Source organism: Kogia breviceps, chromosome 1 (assembly GCF_026419965.1).
Source record: "Kogia breviceps isolate mKogBre1 chromosome 1, mKogBre1 haplotype 1, whole genome shotgun sequence".
NCBI classification, from domain to species: Eukaryota; Metazoa; Chordata; class Mammalia; order Artiodactyla; family Physeteridae; genus Kogia; species Kogia breviceps.
In genome coordinates, this window is record NC_081310.1 from 41,421,703 (window position 1) to 41,439,944 (window position 18,242).

General features: G+C 46.4%; 1 protein-coding gene across 1 annotated transcript in view; it reads right to left on the bottom strand.

Moving 5' to 3' along the window:
* The window catches only part of CACNA1E (calcium voltage-gated channel subunit alpha1 E), a 396,248-nt gene that overhangs the window by 34,497 nt on the left and 343,509 nt on the right, over nt 1-18,242 (bottom strand). The window contains exons 28-37 of the mRNA XM_059068042.2: nt 16,652-16,663; nt 14,916-15,012; nt 12,333-12,493; nt 11,452-11,589; nt 10,430-10,631; nt 9,438-9,602; nt 8,710-8,820; nt 4,883-4,966; nt 4,007-4,132; nt 197-262 (exon numbers count right to left, since the gene is read on the bottom strand). Of these exons, the coding sequence (XP_058924025.2) occupies nt 197-262; nt 4,007-4,132; nt 4,883-4,966; nt 8,710-8,820; nt 9,438-9,602; nt 10,430-10,631; nt 11,452-11,589; nt 12,333-12,493; nt 14,916-15,012; nt 16,652-16,663 (1,162 nt within the window). The remainder of the gene's footprint in view (nt 1-196; nt 263-4,006; nt 4,133-4,882; nt 4,967-8,709; nt 8,821-9,437; nt 9,603-10,429; nt 10,632-11,451; nt 11,590-12,332; nt 12,494-14,915; nt 15,013-16,651; nt 16,664-18,242) is intronic.

An 18,242-nucleotide genomic window follows, 5' to 3' on the forward strand; every position in this document is an offset into this window, starting at 1 on the left:
GACCATCTGGGCAACCCAAGTGGGGAACCCTGCACATGTGAATTCCCAAGGTCATATTGCAACAAGACCTTGGGAGCGAGCCTCAGGGCAAGAAGGGATTCTTTAAAGGACCTCAATCCTGTAGGCTCAGGCTAGAAAGCCAGAGACAACCTGGCCAACAACTGTCCCCCACCAGAGCCCTGATGCACCCTCTCACCTGCATCCCAATGATGGCATAGATGAAGAAAAGCATGGCAATCAGAAGGCAGACGTAGGGGAGGGCCTGGAAAGAAAGCAGAGACACGACCATGAATTTAAAGGCAGGCAGCTCCGGGGTCAACAACCTGCAGCACGGGCAGTAGAGGAACTCTTGTCCTGAGACTGACTTAAAACACAGGGCTGGGGCTTCCCTGGTGGCGCAGTGGTTGAGAATCCGCCTGCCGATGCAGGGGACACGGGTTCGTGCCCCGGTCCGGGAAGATCCCACATGCCGCAGAGCGGCTGGGCCCGTGAGCCATGGCCGCTGAGCCTACGCGTCCGGAGCCTGTGCTCCGCAGCGGGAGAGGCCACAACAGTGAGAGGCCCGCATATCACAAAAAAAAAACAAAAACAAACAAAAAAAAAACCACAGGGCTGGGGCTCTCTATTCCCCCAGGATGTTCTATTTTGGGATTCCATACTTCTGCAGATGTCCACATCCTCTGACAGATATGTAAGCTGGTGGCCCCAGAGAGGCTTGTAATTTCCCCTCTGTCGAGAATATTCCCTGACCCACAAGTGTGTGGCCCATATCTCCAAGGGAGAGCTGGGAAAACTTCTTGGGATTGGGATTCATCTCACTCTCTATGCAGAATATTAATAACCTGGGCAGTTGTGATGCAAATTACACAGCAAGCATCTAGCTTTGGCTCCCAAATCCCTTTATTACCCTTCCCAACCCTCGCTCAATGTGAGGTTCATAACGGAGCATTTGGAAGCAAAATGAAATGGCTGGCGTCGTTTCTGGTCAGTTCCTAGCAGGCTCCTTCAAGCTCTGATGAAGCATCTTTTTCCGATGTTTAAGCGTCCTGACCTTTCACTCTGTGTCACGCAAAATTCCAAAAAGGCTTTCAAAGTGTGATCCATCACAAAACCCTGCCATGAAGCCACACGGCACAAAATTCCATCCTGTGCAAGCTAACTGCCACCCTGGGATGACAACACTTTACTGATGAGGGTGAAAGGGGGAGTGGAAGAGACAGAAGGCAGGGAACTGCCCTTGGTGGCTGGGGGAGGATGGAGACATAGGGCAGTTTGGTTTGGAGGCCAGGGTGGGCATTATAATTCTGGGATGATCTCAGTGCTGACATGGAAGCCCCTCTTCTTCACCACCCAGGAAGCCTCCCTGGCAGTTCATGCAACTCCGAGTCTCCACCCTCTCTCGAGTGTGTACAGCACAACTCCCTGGAGAGCAATTGAAGGCTTTCAGACTGCACGAACCAGGCAGAGCTTATCAACAGAGCTAACTAAATGAAGAGCCCTGGGAGACTTCCACAACTTGAATAAAGAATAACATTAAAATGCAATAGAGCGGGCTTCCCTGGTGGCGCAGTGGTCGAGAATCCGCCTGCCGATGCAGGGGACACGGGTTCGAGCCCCGGTCTGAGAAGATCCCACATCCCGTGAGCCATGGCCGCTGAGCCTGTGCTCCGCAACAAGAGAGGCCACAACAGGGAGAGGCCCACGTACCACAAAAAAAAAAAAAAAAAAAAAAAAAAAGCAATAGAGCGGTTTCCCTGGTGGCGCAGTGGTTAAGAATCCGCCTGCCAATGCAGGGGACAAGGGTTCAAGCCCTGGCCCAGGAAGATCCCACATGCCGCAGAGCAACTAAGCCCGTGCGCCACAACTACTGAGCCTGTGCTCCAGAGCCCGCAAGCTACAATTCCTGAGTCCACGTGCCGCAACTACTGAAGCCTGTGCGCCTAGAGCCTGTGCTCCGCAACAAGATAAGCCAACACTTCTCACAACAATGAGAAGCCCACGCACCGCAACGAACAGTAGCCCCCGCTCTCCGCAACTAGAGAAAGCCTGAGCAGCAACGAAGACCCAACGCAGCCAAAAATAAATAATTAAGTAAATAAGTTTATTTTTTAAAAAATGCAATAGAGAGTTGGTGGGAGAATCCCTTCTCCAGTGGAGTGCTGATTCTCAAGATCTGTGAGAGGAGCTACTACATCCCGAGGGTGCATGTGAAGACACCATCTGCTGAAAGGAGAGAGCAGGGAGGCAGGTTTCTCTCCCAGCTTTGTGGAGAGACCAAAGAGTCATCCTGATCTCTCTTCTTGTCATGCTGTAAATTGCAACACAAAATAAGGAAAAGAGAGCAGAACTGAGTAGGGGTCAGTGGTGGAGAACTGGGTGATGTTCAGGGTGGGGAAGGGAAAGGTGGAGGCAGAGGCAACGCTGTTTACACAGTGTTACTTTCGGCTGTGTGTGCGCAGAGGCGGCCTTTGTTAAACCAGCTTCAAGAAAACAACTTCTACACTGTCTCCCAGGGCTGCACCCATCCATCACAGTGTCACCTGGAGGCAGATTCAGCTGTCTTCACTATTCTCTCTCTATTCACTGGAATAAGCCAACCATTTGGTCATCAATTTTTGACATGCTTTTCTTTGCCCTCGACAGTATACACTCTTACAGAGAATCAGTGATCATGAGAATAGGACAGGCTGACACATATTTCTTAAGAGACTCACTAACAACTGTAACTTGTTGCACAGGCCTCTAAAAAGATTTTAAGACCATCTTGAGTTTCAAATTCTAAATCCAGATCCACCCGAGACTCAAATGGTAAATTCTTGCTAAGGTTTTTGATTTCTCCTCTGGCATTGAGCTTTGGAGAAATAGTTTTCATTGAGGTGACACCTCTGTGGGAGCCATAGCACCAAACAATTATCTGGATCCAATAAAAGTGTCAAGGTTGCTCGTGGGACCCTGAGCATCCTTGCCTCACATCTGAGATCCCCAGGACTTTGCTGAAGAAGTAAATCAGTAATGATGGTGTGGCATGAAGTCCCTTTCAAGTGACAAGAAACCATGAATTCACCGACAAGCTTTCTTTAGTTCAATTTGCAATTAAAATGTACAAACGATTAAAACAAAGAAGGCAATTCAATAAATTCATGATTTTTCATCTTTGAATCAATTTCATCAACTATATTTTTAAAGTACATTCATTGAAAGACTCTTTTTTATAGGAGGAAAATAGTAGGCTTTTGAGCAGCAACAATGTCCCCCAAAGCTGAAAAACAAACTAATTATATTTGCTAGAGCTTGAAGATATTGAAATATGTTTGGAAAACTTCTTTTACTGGACGTCTCTGCCATTAAAGTGGATCTCAGGTATCACTTTTTAACTTGTTTATTACATATACATCTCTGTATGGCTCCATGAGATCATTCAAAAGAAGCTCACCATATTAACCTTGCCCAGATACCCTATTGGTTTGTGGGACGCAGAGGTGACCATTAGCATGACATAAATTCAGTGGTTCAGGAAATACACACTAATGATGACATGGGTGGGACTGGTATGAGTCATCTTGTTATAAAACACAAGTCAAGGAGTCCTTTGAAAAACCGTTCTGTGAAATAAAGCCATGGGCGAATCCCTGAAAAATGCAGAGGATATGTGACTACAGGTGGCTGGCTCTTGTCCGTGGATGGGATTGGCCAGGGCATATTGAAATACCTTGGGAGGGAGCACACCTCATAAAACGAGCCCCTGCCTCAGTGGACAGAGAAGGTAACTGAGTTACAAAGTTGGGGTGATTTTTTAGCATGAGATTCTAGCCAATTAGTCATAAGCTAATCGCTGCCTGGCCAAGTTGTGTTGTAACTAAGAACTGCTGTGTTTATCTAACGCTTCTGACAAACGCCCATCCCCAGAGGCGAGGGGACTTGTGGAATCATGCTGCGTTGCCTGGTGTGCTGTCTGATGTGACAGGGCCGCTGCAACCCTCAGAGGGGAGGAGCTTGTGCCCTTTACCTTAAAGGACTGCACGAAGGTCCAAAGTAAAATACGGATGGTGTAGCCTTGACGCAGAAGCTTGATGAGGCGGGCGGCTCGGAAGAGCTTCAGAAAGCTCATATTGAAGCCACTGGTGTTCACCAGCTGGTGGATCAAAAGGAAACATATCATTAGTGACATTATGGTCATTTAGAACATCTAAGCACTGGTATTTGTGTATTTGTCTCTCATTCAGATCATAGAATGGAACATGGATGCTGTCTTTTGTTTTTAACCCCATTTTCAGCTGATGGGCCAGTGGGGACCATCTCTCAGAGCCTCCCCAGGCCTGCCCTCTATTCCCAGAAGGAAGGCATGGAAGTACCACAGACGGATGCCCCGCATACAACTGACAAAACTGGCCTCCCCAGTCTTCTCTAAGTGCTCCTAACTCTGCACTTGGATGCCAGAGGGCAGACCTAACAATCTCTCTTGCACATGATGGCCCTCCAATATTCAAAGACTTGTGATGAGCTCTCCAAGTCTTCCTTAGGGTGAGCCATTTCAGGGAAACAGTTCAGGTCTAACAACTCTGAGGGAGAAGACCCTGTGCCTCTTTTGTGTCTCCCAAAGAATCTAGCAGGACACTGTGCACACTTGGCCTCTCCTGGGCCCTCTATCCCATTCACCCACATTGGATGGCTGCTACCTGAGTCGTGCAAATGGCACCAAGCCTTGCATGAGATCCAGCGCCATCCAATGTTCCCATTTTCTGGCAAAAGCTCAGGAATGAGGAAATGAATAGGGGGCTGCACATTGGGTTTGTGAAGTTTAAAATGGACTGAATGTGCAGAGAATTTTTTTTAATGCAACTCCAGGGCCAAGCCTAAAGAGAAGGATCAAGGAGCCATTCACCTTGCTGTCTGTCAGAATAATTTCTGTGATACTGCCGATCACGGTGATGAAGTCAAAGATATTCCAGGTGTCTCGGAAATAGTTCTGCCAAATGAGTTCAGCCATGGGAGCATCAGGGGGAAAAAAAAGAAAAGAAAACACGGGAGAAAATGGAAAAAAGACATCTTTCATGACATAACTTTGTCACTTGGAATTAAAACTTGTCAATTCCAGGACACGTTCATTCTAACTTTGGCTTTAGTTTCCTATTTCTAACCAAAAATGCTGTTTTTCCTTCACTAATTTGAGAGTTTCTCATTTGGGAAGCAGTTTCATCACTATTTGGAGACCTTGTTTTTGAAGCTGTCACAAAAAAGCTACATTTTAAAAAGTGTAAGATTTTTTTAATGTAATATTACATAAAAATATGTAAGAAAGAGATTTGTGGCCTAGAACATTTCGATGTCCAAAAATGAAAGATCATAATTGTCACCTACAAGACAATAAAATTATTTACAGTCTTACTCTAAGGTTTTCTATAACTTTAAAATTACTATTTATATAGTATCATGTGACCCTATAAATATACAGTTCTGACTTTCAACTAACAATAAAAGTCACAGAGGCGTCCTAAGTGACTAAAGATCAAAGATGTGTCAAAAATCTCTTCCTAACTCCACTGAGCCTTTTCACACCAACTGCTGATTGGCAATAGGATGAACAAACTCATCTTTCCCCTCTTCCCCTGCTCTGTTACACCTTTCGAGGAGGTGTAACTAAATAAATACAAGGAAGCAGTAATAAAATGAGTGGGTTAAAGGAAACGAAGAAGTAAAGAACCTGGATAATGCATCAGCCATCCAACGTTAAGCTTAATAGAGAAAGTGGGCTCTGTTCCCATCTCCAGTACTCCGGTGAAAACAGACCTTGGACTATATTCCTTAAAAGAAACAGAACGGGGCTTCCCTGGTGGTGCAGTGGTTGAGAGTCCGCCTGCCGATGCAGGGGACACGGGTTCGTGCCCCGGTCTGGGAAGATCCCACATGCCACGGAGCGGCTGGGCCGCTGAGCCTGCGCATCCAGAGCCTGTGCTCCGCAACAGGAGAGGCCACAACAGTGAGAAGCCCACGTACCACAAAAAAAAAAAAAAAAAAAAAGAAAGAAACAAAACGCCTGGGACTCCAAAACGTTACCCACTTGCCCTTGGGTGGCACTTCCCGTAAGAGACCCTCAGAGCACTGCAAAATACACCCTCTTCCATCCCTACAACTGGCATTCATGAATCCTTGATGCACATGCCAGATTTTGTGCCAGGTCCTCCCTTGGCATTTTTTCAGTTCGTTTATTCCTCCCATGGATGCTATAAGTAGGTAGTGATAAATACCGCATAAATTACTGAGTTGTAGGGCTAGCAAGAAGAATGGGTAGAGATATGCGATAAAGAGAGAAATGTTCTCGGGAGAGAGAAGGGACATTTATAAGCACCTACTCAGGACTAGCCACCTTAGGTATATTCCCCCATGGGACACACACACACACACACACAGTATCTAAGGCTATATGGCAGCTATTGTTATCCTCCTTTTACGAATGAGAAAACTGAGGCTTAGAAAAGCCTGTCTGATTCCAAAGTCACAGGCACCTGCCAGGCATGTACAGAAACTAAGCACACAGCCTCACAAACTCACTGCTGTTAAGGGTGACTACCTCAGGAGTGGGGTCAAGTTGAGTCTCTGAGCTCCTCAATTCTCAGTGCTCTCCTATTACCATCCTGGGGTGAGCTTCCTGATTCTTGGTTAGGTCCCTATATAAGAGCTAGAATATAAAACTAGTTCTCAGGGGGACAGAAGCCCTAGATGCCAGTAGAGGAGGCCTTACAATACAGTATGGTAGAGCACAGCATAGCACAGTACAGACTAGTAGATTATAGTGGACAAAGTGTGGGCTTTGAAGCCAGAGAGACCAGGATCTGAACACTGGCTCTGCCTTTTAGTAACCTTGTGCAAAGTACTGAATCTTCTTGAGCCCTAGCTCATCCGTATAAGAAGAAAACCATAATGGCCATCTAATAGAGTTCTTATGAAGCGAAAATGAATAATACATAAAGCTTTTGGTACTTAGTAGACAACCAATGTATGTCAGTTCTCTCCCTCTTTCTTCTTCCTCTTCCTTCCTTTTCTATTCCCACCCCACTTTCCAATTCTGCTGCCTTTTATTCTGTAATCTTCAAAAAGCGACACAATTTTTCTGAATTTCAATTTCCTCATTTAAAATAACAACAACAACGATAATGACAGCTTCTGCCATGCCTATTTCAGAGTCACTGAGAAGATCTGACAAAAACAGTGTATATTAGGGCGTTCTGAAAAATCTACAGTACTATATCAATGAAATGACTTATTTGGGACTAGTGGTGCCTTTTATAGTGTGAGAATGCTTCTAGACCTTGAAAGAAAATACGGGGGTGAAGGTGGGAAGGAGGCAGGCTTTGGGGCCGAATCATCTAGTTAAGCCTGTAAGCATGTATTCGGCATTCACCATAATTTGACACAGCACTGGGGACTTAAGTCACAGCCGATGTCAATCCGACATGCAAATAATCAAGATGCAGAGAAAAACTTTCCCTGTTTTTACACAGGCTTCCCCCAGCCCCTGCTCAGGGCCAGACTGTATTATAATGGCATCTTTGTTGCTGGTAGTTTACTTTTCTTTATTTCTCCAAGACTCAGAAGGGAGTCAAACAACCAACAATACAGCCACCTGCCGTGGGTTCCCTTCAACTCTCCTCCCCAAACCATCAAATCAATGACTTTTCAAAGAACCACCAGAAAACCAGAAGCAATCTCCACCATCAACACTCACAACCATCAAGCCGAGGCCAGAGTCCCTGTTCAAGCTGCCACCAGACAAACCCATATTCAGATAATCAGCTGAGTTTCTCTTCTTGCAGGGAAAGCCATATACATATAATTTGAAATGGTAGCTCACACACAAAATAAGTGTGAAACAGCTGTCGGGTGGGTTTATCTGCAGCCCACTGATCTCGCTGTAAACACTGAGCCAAGGGTGGCAGAGAGGATTATTTTGTTTACAGGACACTGAAGTGAAGGGCTAGGTTTGCTTAACACTCTTGATGGCAGATGCGAGAATCTGCCAAACAACTATAATTAGTTGAGGAGAAGTAAAAGGAGGACTCATGCCAGAAAAACTCAAGCCAACCCTCCCCAAACCAATTCCAGAAACTGCCCCCCACCGACCCCGCACTTTCTCTCTCTCTCTCTCATACACACACTTTAAAGGCCATTAGCCTTTGAAAGCTTAAGTACTAAACGTTTAATTTTTCGTGGCAGAAATCACTCTTCACATAACTAAAGGGAGGAGGACTATACTAGGTAAAATCTATTATTTGCTATGTTGGAGGCTAAGCGGGACAGATATTTTCCCATTTGAGTTATAAGATTTTAAACCTTTCACCACTAAATAAGCACTCAGGTTTATTCGTCCAATCCTTGTTTTGCTCTTCCTGACAGATAAATCTTACTAAGTTCTAGTAAGACTCAATGATTGTCGCCCCTTGACAACTGACAGACTTTGACAAGAACAGAGCTGATGGTAGATGGGTACGGAGCTGGGCATCTGGTTCTCTTTCTTTTCTCCTAACACCCTCACACATCATCCTGTCTCTATGGCAGTTTTTTGAGCAGTCGAAACAAGCCCACAGTTGGGTGGGCAAGTGTGCGAACTCTTTCTGGAATGGCGGTGACCGCCCTCCCTCCCAACAAAGGCTGGAAATGTACCCAAAGAGAAGGGAAGACAAGAATGATGCCGGGATAAATTCCATGACGTACCAAGAAGCCAAACGCAATGATCTTTAGGACACATTCCAGGGAGAACACCATGGTGAAGGCGATATTCAGGTACTTCAGGGCCAGTTCATAGGTACAGGGAGCAGAGTAGTACTGTCAGGAAGAGAAAAGAGGAAAGAATCAAACCCCTAAAGGTGAGAGGGTCCATGAGACAGGCTGGCCATCTCGCGTCCCTGCCCTTGGGGGACATTCTGGCGCATGATGCAGGAGGATGGTCATCTAGGGCGAGAGAGGAGAAGCACACATCCTACGTAGCAAAACAAAACGGGAAAACACAGGTCTTATTAGCAAAATGGCCAGTCTTCCTAGAGTTGAAGGTGAGAAGGGCAGAAACATTTCCTAGAGTTCATTACTTTACCATTTAGCATGAAGATCCTCTTCCGACACTCTTTTAGAACCCCATGATCATCTCCATCTCCTGACATTTCCACCCTTGTCTGTGTCTGATTGCCATCACCCACCTGTGCTTTCAGAGTTCCTGGACCGCTACTATATATTTCACTGCATTTTGCCCCAAAGACCCAAAGGCTGGGCTGTTGATGGAGACACGATGAAAGAGAAATTCCACGATGGAAAAGTAGGTAAGGAGGCAACAGACTGGTAAGCTGGAGTGTTTCCTCAGTGTCTCGGGCACACACGCAAGTGCTCTGCGAGGGGACAGTTGCCGAGGCTCAGCCTGCCCGAGCACCTCCCAGCCACCGCCTTCTCACCTTCATCATCAGCACGACGGTGTTCAGGGCGATCATGGCCATGATGGTGTACTCAAAGGATGGAGACACCACGAAGTGCCAGACGCGGTACTGGAAGGTGTGCCTGTTCTGGGGCATGTAGCGGGTGAGTGGTTTGGCACTGATGGCGAAGTCGATGCACGCCCTCTGCAGGAGAGTCACACTGATTAGCCAAGCTCAGATTCCCTAAACCTCGCACACTGGCGAGCTCTCTGTTAGATGGTTAGAAGAGGAGGACAGTGTGTGAGAAGAGGCTAGGGCTGGGCAAGCAGAGGTAAAAGCAGCAAAAGAAATTATCTGGACAAAGCTACAGGTGAGATGTCACCTTAAATGAATACACAGAGCTAGAAGGGTTCCGTCCCATGCGGTAAGGACTTGATGGTTATTAATAATGTCCTCTTACACAGCACAAGACTTAGATATTTGGGCAGGAAGCTCACAGTCAGAAGCAAAAATCTATCTCCCTGTGCATTCCCATAGCACTTTATTTGCATTTTTCTTATAGACGCTAACAATTTCTAGTTCAGTTCCAGGATAAAAACAATGGACCCGACAATGTGCCAGAACTACACTTGTTCCTACAAAAGCAGTAATAAGTTAGACAGGTTCCCTGCCCTTACAGCAAATATACACCATTGAGGGATGCAGGAAGGGAAGCAGTCGTGTTAACGTTATAATGTTGGCTCACGTCTTTCACCCCCACCTCCAGATGATATGTGCCGCATAAACGTAGGGGCTGCATCTTAAACACCTTACATCCTTCCCAGTTCTGTGTGTCTCACACCTGGGCTTTAAACAGAGCGGATACTCCAAAAACATTTATTTAATGACTGGCTAATACATTCCCCTCCCCCCAATTCTCTCTCTAATTCACAATAAAGTGGAGAGCATCCTGTCTTCCTTCTAACACCGATGGTCTGAGAGTCCTTTCCAGAGCCGCCCCCCTGCCCTACACTCCAGACCCCTCGTTTCACCTCGTTCTTCTCCAGGCTGCACTCCTCCATCATCTTGTCCCCTTGCTCCTGGAAGGTGATGATGATGAGAGCCACAAAGATGTTGACGAAGAAGAAAGGAAAGACCACAAAGTAGACCACGTAAAAGATGGACATCTCCATGCGGTTGCTGCGGCTCGGGCCTCGGTCTTCCTCTGTCACATCGACAGAATGCTGCAAAACTCTGGGGACAGAATGAGAGGGCACGGATGGTGGACGGAGATCTTGGCAGCTGCTGTGACTCAAGGCTTCATTAGCAGATGTGCCATCTACTGTATTTTCTTATCTGACTTTTTAAACTTTGTGGATCCTCCGTGAATTTGGGGCTCCACAACCAAACTGGTGGAGGTCCAGTGACCCCCAATCCACGGCTCTTTCTAGCCCCGGTGCCATCATGCATCCAACTCCTAAACACCAGAGTGACATTACTTTATAGTTGAGGTTGTCATAACATACCAAGAGACTCCTGAATTTCCCTTTGGCATTTTGCTGCCACCAGAAAGTGGTGTCTTGGTTACTGCCAAGTCTCTGAAAAAATAAGCCTGCAGCTACGAGCAGCATAAAACCTGCATTCTGTTGTCTATGACCACAGAAAGCATCTCTGGGTTCCGCCACCTCATCCTTAACCCTTGACCCTCATGTCTAGGGCCAACTCGGAGGATACATCTGTCTAAAACAGTCCTCAGGGACTCTCCTATGGTGTGGAGAGCTGTTCAAAACTCATTTGTTCTGTAGGAATCAGATGGCTCTATTCAACTCCTTGATCATCGGCTGAAACATTGTGATTCACATATTCGCCTGACCTCGTCAGCTCCCTCCTGATTCCTGCCTGAAGGATTTTCATTCTTCCTCTCTCCTGCCCGTCTCACCTACTCCTACCACTTACTTTCCTTGGTACAACAACAAAGGGTTAGCCTTGTTTATCTCGAATCAACTTCTCAAGGCAAACACATGGCCCTAGCCCAGCTCACAGACAAGCATGCCAAGCCAAACCCATCACTCACTGAGGCCATCCTTCCCCCGTGGAGACGGTGAAGAGGGTCAGCAGGGCCCAGATGATGTTGTCATAGTGGAATTCATGGCGCTTCCATTCTCGGCCTTTCACCTCCATCTTGTTTTTCTCATGATCTACATAGTTTCCTCTAAAACCAGAGCAGACGTGAACCAGAACCTCTTCACTATAGCTCATGGAAGAGCAAAGAAATTCTAGGGACTTCGATAATGTACAATAGTAATTATCAGCATTCAAGCGCAAGCAAGAGGGGACTTTACTAAGGCAGTGTATTATCATGGAACAAAAATGAGATTTGGGGGCTTCCCTGGTGGCGCAGTGGTTGAGAGTCCACCTGCCGAGGCAGGGGACACGGGTTCGTGGCCCGGTCCGGGAAGATCCCACATGCCGCAGAGCGGCTGGGCCCGTGAGCCATGGCCGCTGAGCCTGCGTGTCCGGAGCCTGTGCTCCGCAGCGGGAGAGGCCACAGCGGTGAGAGGCCCGCGTACCATAAAAAAAAAAAAAAAAGATTTGGTGCCCAACAGACATGGAAGGTTAAATCCTAATCCTTTCACTAGTCACTGTGTAACCTTGAGTAACTTCCTTAAACTTTCTGTGCCTAGGCTTCCACACCTATAATGTGCAAATAAAACTTATCTCAAAAGGTCATTAGAAAAATTTAAAATTAAAACCTGATACAAAATGCTATGTTCCATGTCTGACATAAAAGAGGTACTCACTCAAAATGTAGCAACTTCTTATTTTGCTTTTTTTGCCAAAAGAGGAACGGATTTAAGAAAGGGAGAAAGAAAAGACCTATCTGTAAAGGGTTACATGGACCTTGGCAGAACACACTTTAGCAGAAAGTGAGTGGTATGTGCTGGTGGCGCTTACATGCACTCCTTCTCTGTGTCCTTGGAACTGTCTGTGCAATAGAAGAACTTGCCCTTGAAAAGCTGAACTGCGATGACAGCAAAGATGAACATGAAGAGCTTATAGACAATTAGTATGTTGAAGACATTTTTCAAGGAGGTGACCACACAGTCGAAGACAGCCTGTGAACAGAAAAAAAGAGTCCTGGTGTGTGAATCCCTGGAATGGCCTGTGTCTTTGCCTACAGATGAGTTGGACCTACACTACCACCAGCCAGCCCACTGAGAAGGTGCCCCAGGAGATATCACCCTAGTGAGAAGTGACACTCATGGGATTCGGACCCGTTTTCTAAGCTGGTCATGACTGCAGGAACCTATAATTTAGGAGGGGAACACATGTTCTGAATCTGAAAGGAAACCCAAAGCAGTAGAGACCAGATGGTATCAGGCAGTGGAGGGAGTCCTTTGTGGAATCCTATTACATGCATTCCACGTAGTGTGAAACAGGAATTTATTCCAGAAAAGGGATCCTTGAAATCATTTAGCCTGTTTTAGCATTAAATAGCTTATCCGTAACTTCATCTATTTGGGGCACATTCTTAGATTTGATTTATATACTGAATATGTATTGTTTTCTCTTAGCCTTTCTAAATAGATCAGGGAATGATAACAAACTATCATCTTTGTTCATTGTAATGACATTTTATAATAAGTTCACACATTTACCCCAATTACATTCCACACTTCACGTAAATGTTCTCTAGTTTAAAGCTGGCTGTGCTGGGGATGAAGATTCAACAGGTGATGTGGGAAGGGCTAAGAGCCGCCCTCTCTTAGAGATGGGAGGACCAGATGGACAGAATCAGGAACTTGCATTTCAGTTCAAGGCAGTGAATCTCCCTCTGAAGAATCCATTGTAGGCCCTAAGCCACGAAGAGTTACATGGGAATTCAACACATTTCAAACCACGTTTAGGTTATTTTCTAGGTTTGTAGGTTTAGCTCACTGGAGAGTCTAGCCCCACAGTGGCGCTGCATTTGAGCGGTTGCCTCTTCACAGCGCTGGGTGAACACTGCTGGTTTAATGAGTTCAGCATTGCAGGGAATGTGAGTGACGTGCAGCCTCGTGGAATGATCAGATCTACCTACATTTCCCTCAGGTTATGGAGCTGCAGAGCGAAGAGCCAGCCCTTCCTAATTAGTTGGAATTAACCAAGGTTGGGTCGCCTTCTTCAGCCTGTTAACCAGTCTCATCATCCTGTCCAAGCTCTTCTCAGGACCCCAACATAGCTCAGAGGAGGAGACCAGTGGACCTGGGCTGCAGCTAACAACATTGGTTAGGGCCCCAGGCCTCCCGGCCATAATCTTCTGGGAGTGAGGCAGAAAGGAATGAATGTTCACAGGCACTGACCCCAGCCAGGCCCTGTGCTGGGGCCCGTCACCAGGTGGAGGGTTATAATGAACAGCATGTGAAAGATTTCCCGATACCGTGGGAGCTGCCTGATCCAGGAGGGAAGGCAGGGCAGTGGAGGAGGAGAGCAGGCAGTGAGGGACACTTCCTTTGGAGCGTGAGTACCTCTCCTTGGGAATCCACACAGGAGGCCAGGGTCCTGGGCTCTGAGAGGAAACCATATCTCAGCCACTTAGGGGTCTTCCCCAAAAGACTTTCCTGCGGTCTTAAGCCTTTGATCAACCTGGTTGGTTTAACACCTCTCTGCAGAGCCAGAGGGCTCAAAGGGAAGCTGTTGGGGGCGGTGGTGGAGGGATTGGTGGGGAATATCGGAGGTGATGCAGACCTAATGGGAAAGAGGAACTGGGGAGCAGGGGAGTCCCTTGTTCCCTCCCTGGTGGTGGCTGGCTCTCATTCACAGGAATTCAGGAAGGAAGAACGTTTCCCCCCATGAGGCTTCAGCTTCCATAACAGCAACGGATGTGTGTGGGAGAGGCGGGTTCCACAAGCCAGCAACCTGAGGGCAGGAAGGCTCAGGGAAGGAGCTCAGGGTGCGTGAGCAGGTCAGAGGGCAGGAGAACCCAGATAATGGACCTATGAAGACACAGGTCCTGGCAACAGGGAGAACTTAGTTGTGTGAGCTCACTTCCCCATTTCTTCTCTGCTTGTGCCAAAAATGACTCTGTGTCCTTGGGCAGGTTACTGGCCTCTAAAATATGAAGGGTCAGGGCTAGAAGATTCTTTCTTTCTCTAGAATCAGGAGGAAAGAAACCAACGCAGGTGACTTGGTCTGACCTAGTATGCGGACCACAACACGCAAGGCTCCTGCTCCTTCCCTTCTGGCGTCTGACCCACCTTAATGACACAGGAGGCTCCAGGATAAAGCCACACAGACTTCTTCCTATGACTTCCCACAGAGGGTAGAACATCCCTCCTGGGTTTGGACTCAAGGGGCAAAAGTCCTTAGAGATAGATTTCTTAGGATATTGGTTATTTTCCTTTGAAACTCAGACCCTTAGTTCAAGCAGATGCAAAGAATCTCAGTCTCTGTGTGAGCAAAAAGAACATCCCCAGAAATAATTCTCCAAAAGCAGGCCACCTAGGCTTCTCTCTCTAGATGAAGGGGAGCTGAGGGGAAGAGATCGGCGAACGTTACCTTGAGCTTGGGCAGGCGCTTGATGGTCTTTAGCGGTCTCAGCACACGCAGCACCCGCAGGGACTTGATGGTCTTGATGTCCCGGCCCTTGTTGGTTCTGCAGGGAAGCAACCCCGGGAAATCACAGGACAGGGGAGAGTTAAAGGGACAGTCACACCACTACGTTAACAACAACAGGGAGAAGGGGGAAAGAGGTGGGCAAGAGGCCTGAAATTGGGTCAGAGTAGACCCAACACTCTCTGGGAAAATTTTCCAATCACTCTCCAGTGTGCACACACTCATATGCACGCACGCTCATGCATACTCACAAAGAGGAAGACACAGGCACACCACAGAGGCACCCATGCACACACGTTAATCAACACTTCCTACCCCTAACAGCTGGAGCAATGCTGCTCATGACCACACTGACCAAATGGAAATGGAGGATCAGTCGACGAGGGAACATGACCACAGCCCATTGTGGACCAGCATGGTGCCTAGCCTAGGGAGTCTTCAGTAGAAGGCTCTCAACTAGTATTTACTGAACTGAATAGGGAGCCATGGTTGAGAGCAAGTCTCATCAGGGGACTCAACCTAGTCCTTCCTTCAGCTCTAGGTTTGTCACCTCTGCACAGTTCATGAGTTCAGGGGAGATCAGGGTAAGGAAGGCTGGTGGGGACATGACACCCGTGCTGTGCTGGGCTGCTGGCTCAGAGAAAGCATGTCATGCAGGCTTCTAGCCAGGACTTTGGCTCACACTCTGATTATCTCTGTGCGAGCGGCTCTTCCAGCAGTCCCTTCCCATTTCCAGCCCTCTGCACCTAGCACAAGCTGCAGAGAGCATGCAGTTGGAGGAGGCCCAAACTGCAGCACCCGCCCACCTTTATCCTTGCCCTACAGCTAATGACCCTCCCTCTTCAGCTTCTCGGAAATGTTTGCTCCTAGTAGACAAAATGCATCTTTCTATTTTTAGGAAGGAAATGAATAAATCAACCTGCATTTCTCTCTCCACCCTGCCCATCCCCTGAGATCTTTGCATTCAAGTCAAACAACTGCAATTTGTACAACATGCAGATGGTAGAAAATGAGACTAAATAGTGAGCCCAGGTTCTGGTTCTTTCCTCACATTGGCCCAGATCACCATGACACCAACTATCGGAGAAAATGGGATCCATCTAGAACATCAGATGGGAACTAAAAGGCTTCTGCCTGCTTTTCACCCTGTCCTTCCTGCCATACCCATCCTCCAAATAGGGAGATCAAAGGCCATCCATTCCTTCATACAAGGCAAGGTAGGAAGACATTTAATGGAATGCTGACTGCCTAGAATGTGAATTTTGAGACCCTCTTAAATGGTTACAATCCATGATCTGTAAGTGGCTTTTACTCAGTTCTAGATCTGAATATATATAACCCAAAAGTATCACATTGGTATCAATGGCCTCTTGCATCCATGGGCTTTGTATATTTTATAAACTCTTTTACTTTAGTAGGTTCGTCTATCTACCTTTCTAAAAAGGCAACATATAGGCCTAATACATATCCAAACCAATAAGAATGATCATTTCCCAAGAAGGCTTGGTGACTCCTAGTTTTTATTCTCTTGGATATCAATGAAAACACACCACTCACATAAACTCACCACTCCTTTCTTAGTGAGCCAGTTCCTTCCCTCTCAACCATACTTTCTCCCTCCTCCAACCCACTCCCCATATTTTTTTACTTCAAAGAAAACTGAAGAAAAAAATATTTACCCCAAGGCATTCCTATGGAGGATCCAAGCAGAAAGCAGTAAAAAAAAAAAAAAAAAGGAGGAGAGGTAATGGAGAGAAGGGAGATAGTCAGTAAATTCAGGGAGAAAAGAGAACTTCAGGACAATGGGAAATTGGAAATGCCCAGACCCTAGAGCTCCCTCTTACAGTCTTGGCACTTGCAGAGTCCACACTCTTTGTGAAGGAAAGGAAGGGCCAGCACACCATCGCTCCACACCCAACTCTCCACCCTGCAAAGGCAAAGGACCTCTGCAAGCGTTAGGGACGCTGCCTCTAACTATATGGCATTCCCCATGTGTACTTTATTCCATGGAGCCTTGCTGAATTGAAGTTTTCTAAAGGTAGTCTTTCACTTCCACTTCCTTAGTAGCCTTCAGACAAACTCCTTCTGTTTCCAGTGAATTTATAAGAAGCCAGGCTAGAGGAAAAATGCCTGCTCTGGGCCAGAAACTGTCTTGGAAAAGGCGTTTCAAGACATAGTGGCATACTTACGCTTATGAAGGAGTTCATTTGAAGAGGGAGACACAATGTCCAGGAGAGGGCTACTCTGACATCTCTCAAAAGCACAGATGGGCCATACCATAAAACCACCTTGAAATATGGGGGAAGGCATTGTTTATCAAGGTCCTGATGTCACATAAAGGGATGTCTTTTGATAAATTAAATGACCACCCGTCCTTTGTGAGCTATTTACCATGTAGCTTACAGACAAATCATCCCAGTTCTATTGGTGAGGCTTAAAAATGACAAAAATAAAGATGGAGAGCATAAACATGAAACATTTGAGATAGAAATAATAAAAGCTAACTTTCTGAATATTTATTCTTGGCCAGACTCCGTTAAGCACTTTTAGTGCAACTCTTTATTCGGACGTCCTAATAACTTTCGGACAAAGGTATTATTATCTCCATTTCACAGATGAGATGCCGAGAGGTTAAGTGCCCAGCAGTGGCAGGGCGAGCTGGGATTTGAACCCAAGTCTGTATGATGCTCAGAGCTCTTGCTCTGCACCATTAAGCTTCTGTGCCAGCAAGTTTTTGGTTCTAGGCTCTGTCAAACAGCTCACCAAATTCTAGAGCTGGAACAGATCCTTGAAATCCACTTAACTGCAAACAAAACTGCAGCCCGAAGAAGGTGTGCCTTGCATAAGATCTCAGTAAGTGAGCCCCAGTGCCACGGGTGAACAGGCCGGCTGCTATGAAGAAGTGCCTAAAATTCAGCCTTTGCTTCTTATTTGACAGTTGGCTGTGAAGGGTACTTTTCCTTCCTTTCTTTTAATTTTTTTACTTACCACAAAGCTATGTTACACCACCATATGCCACAAGCAAAGATTTCCAATGACCATTTTATTCAGTGAATGATCCCACATTCAAAATTATACTAATTTTCACTGTAAATGCCAAATGAATGGTGGTTTGAGAATTAAACCTAAGGCCTTATAAGCCTTAAATCCCTCATGTGATAATCTCCAAATGCTCAGAAGGCAGAAGAAATATCTTCCCCTGAGTTATAACAGTGTCTTCTCATGCATGAGACTGGGCATGTGGTAAGTCAGCCAAATATACTTTTATCC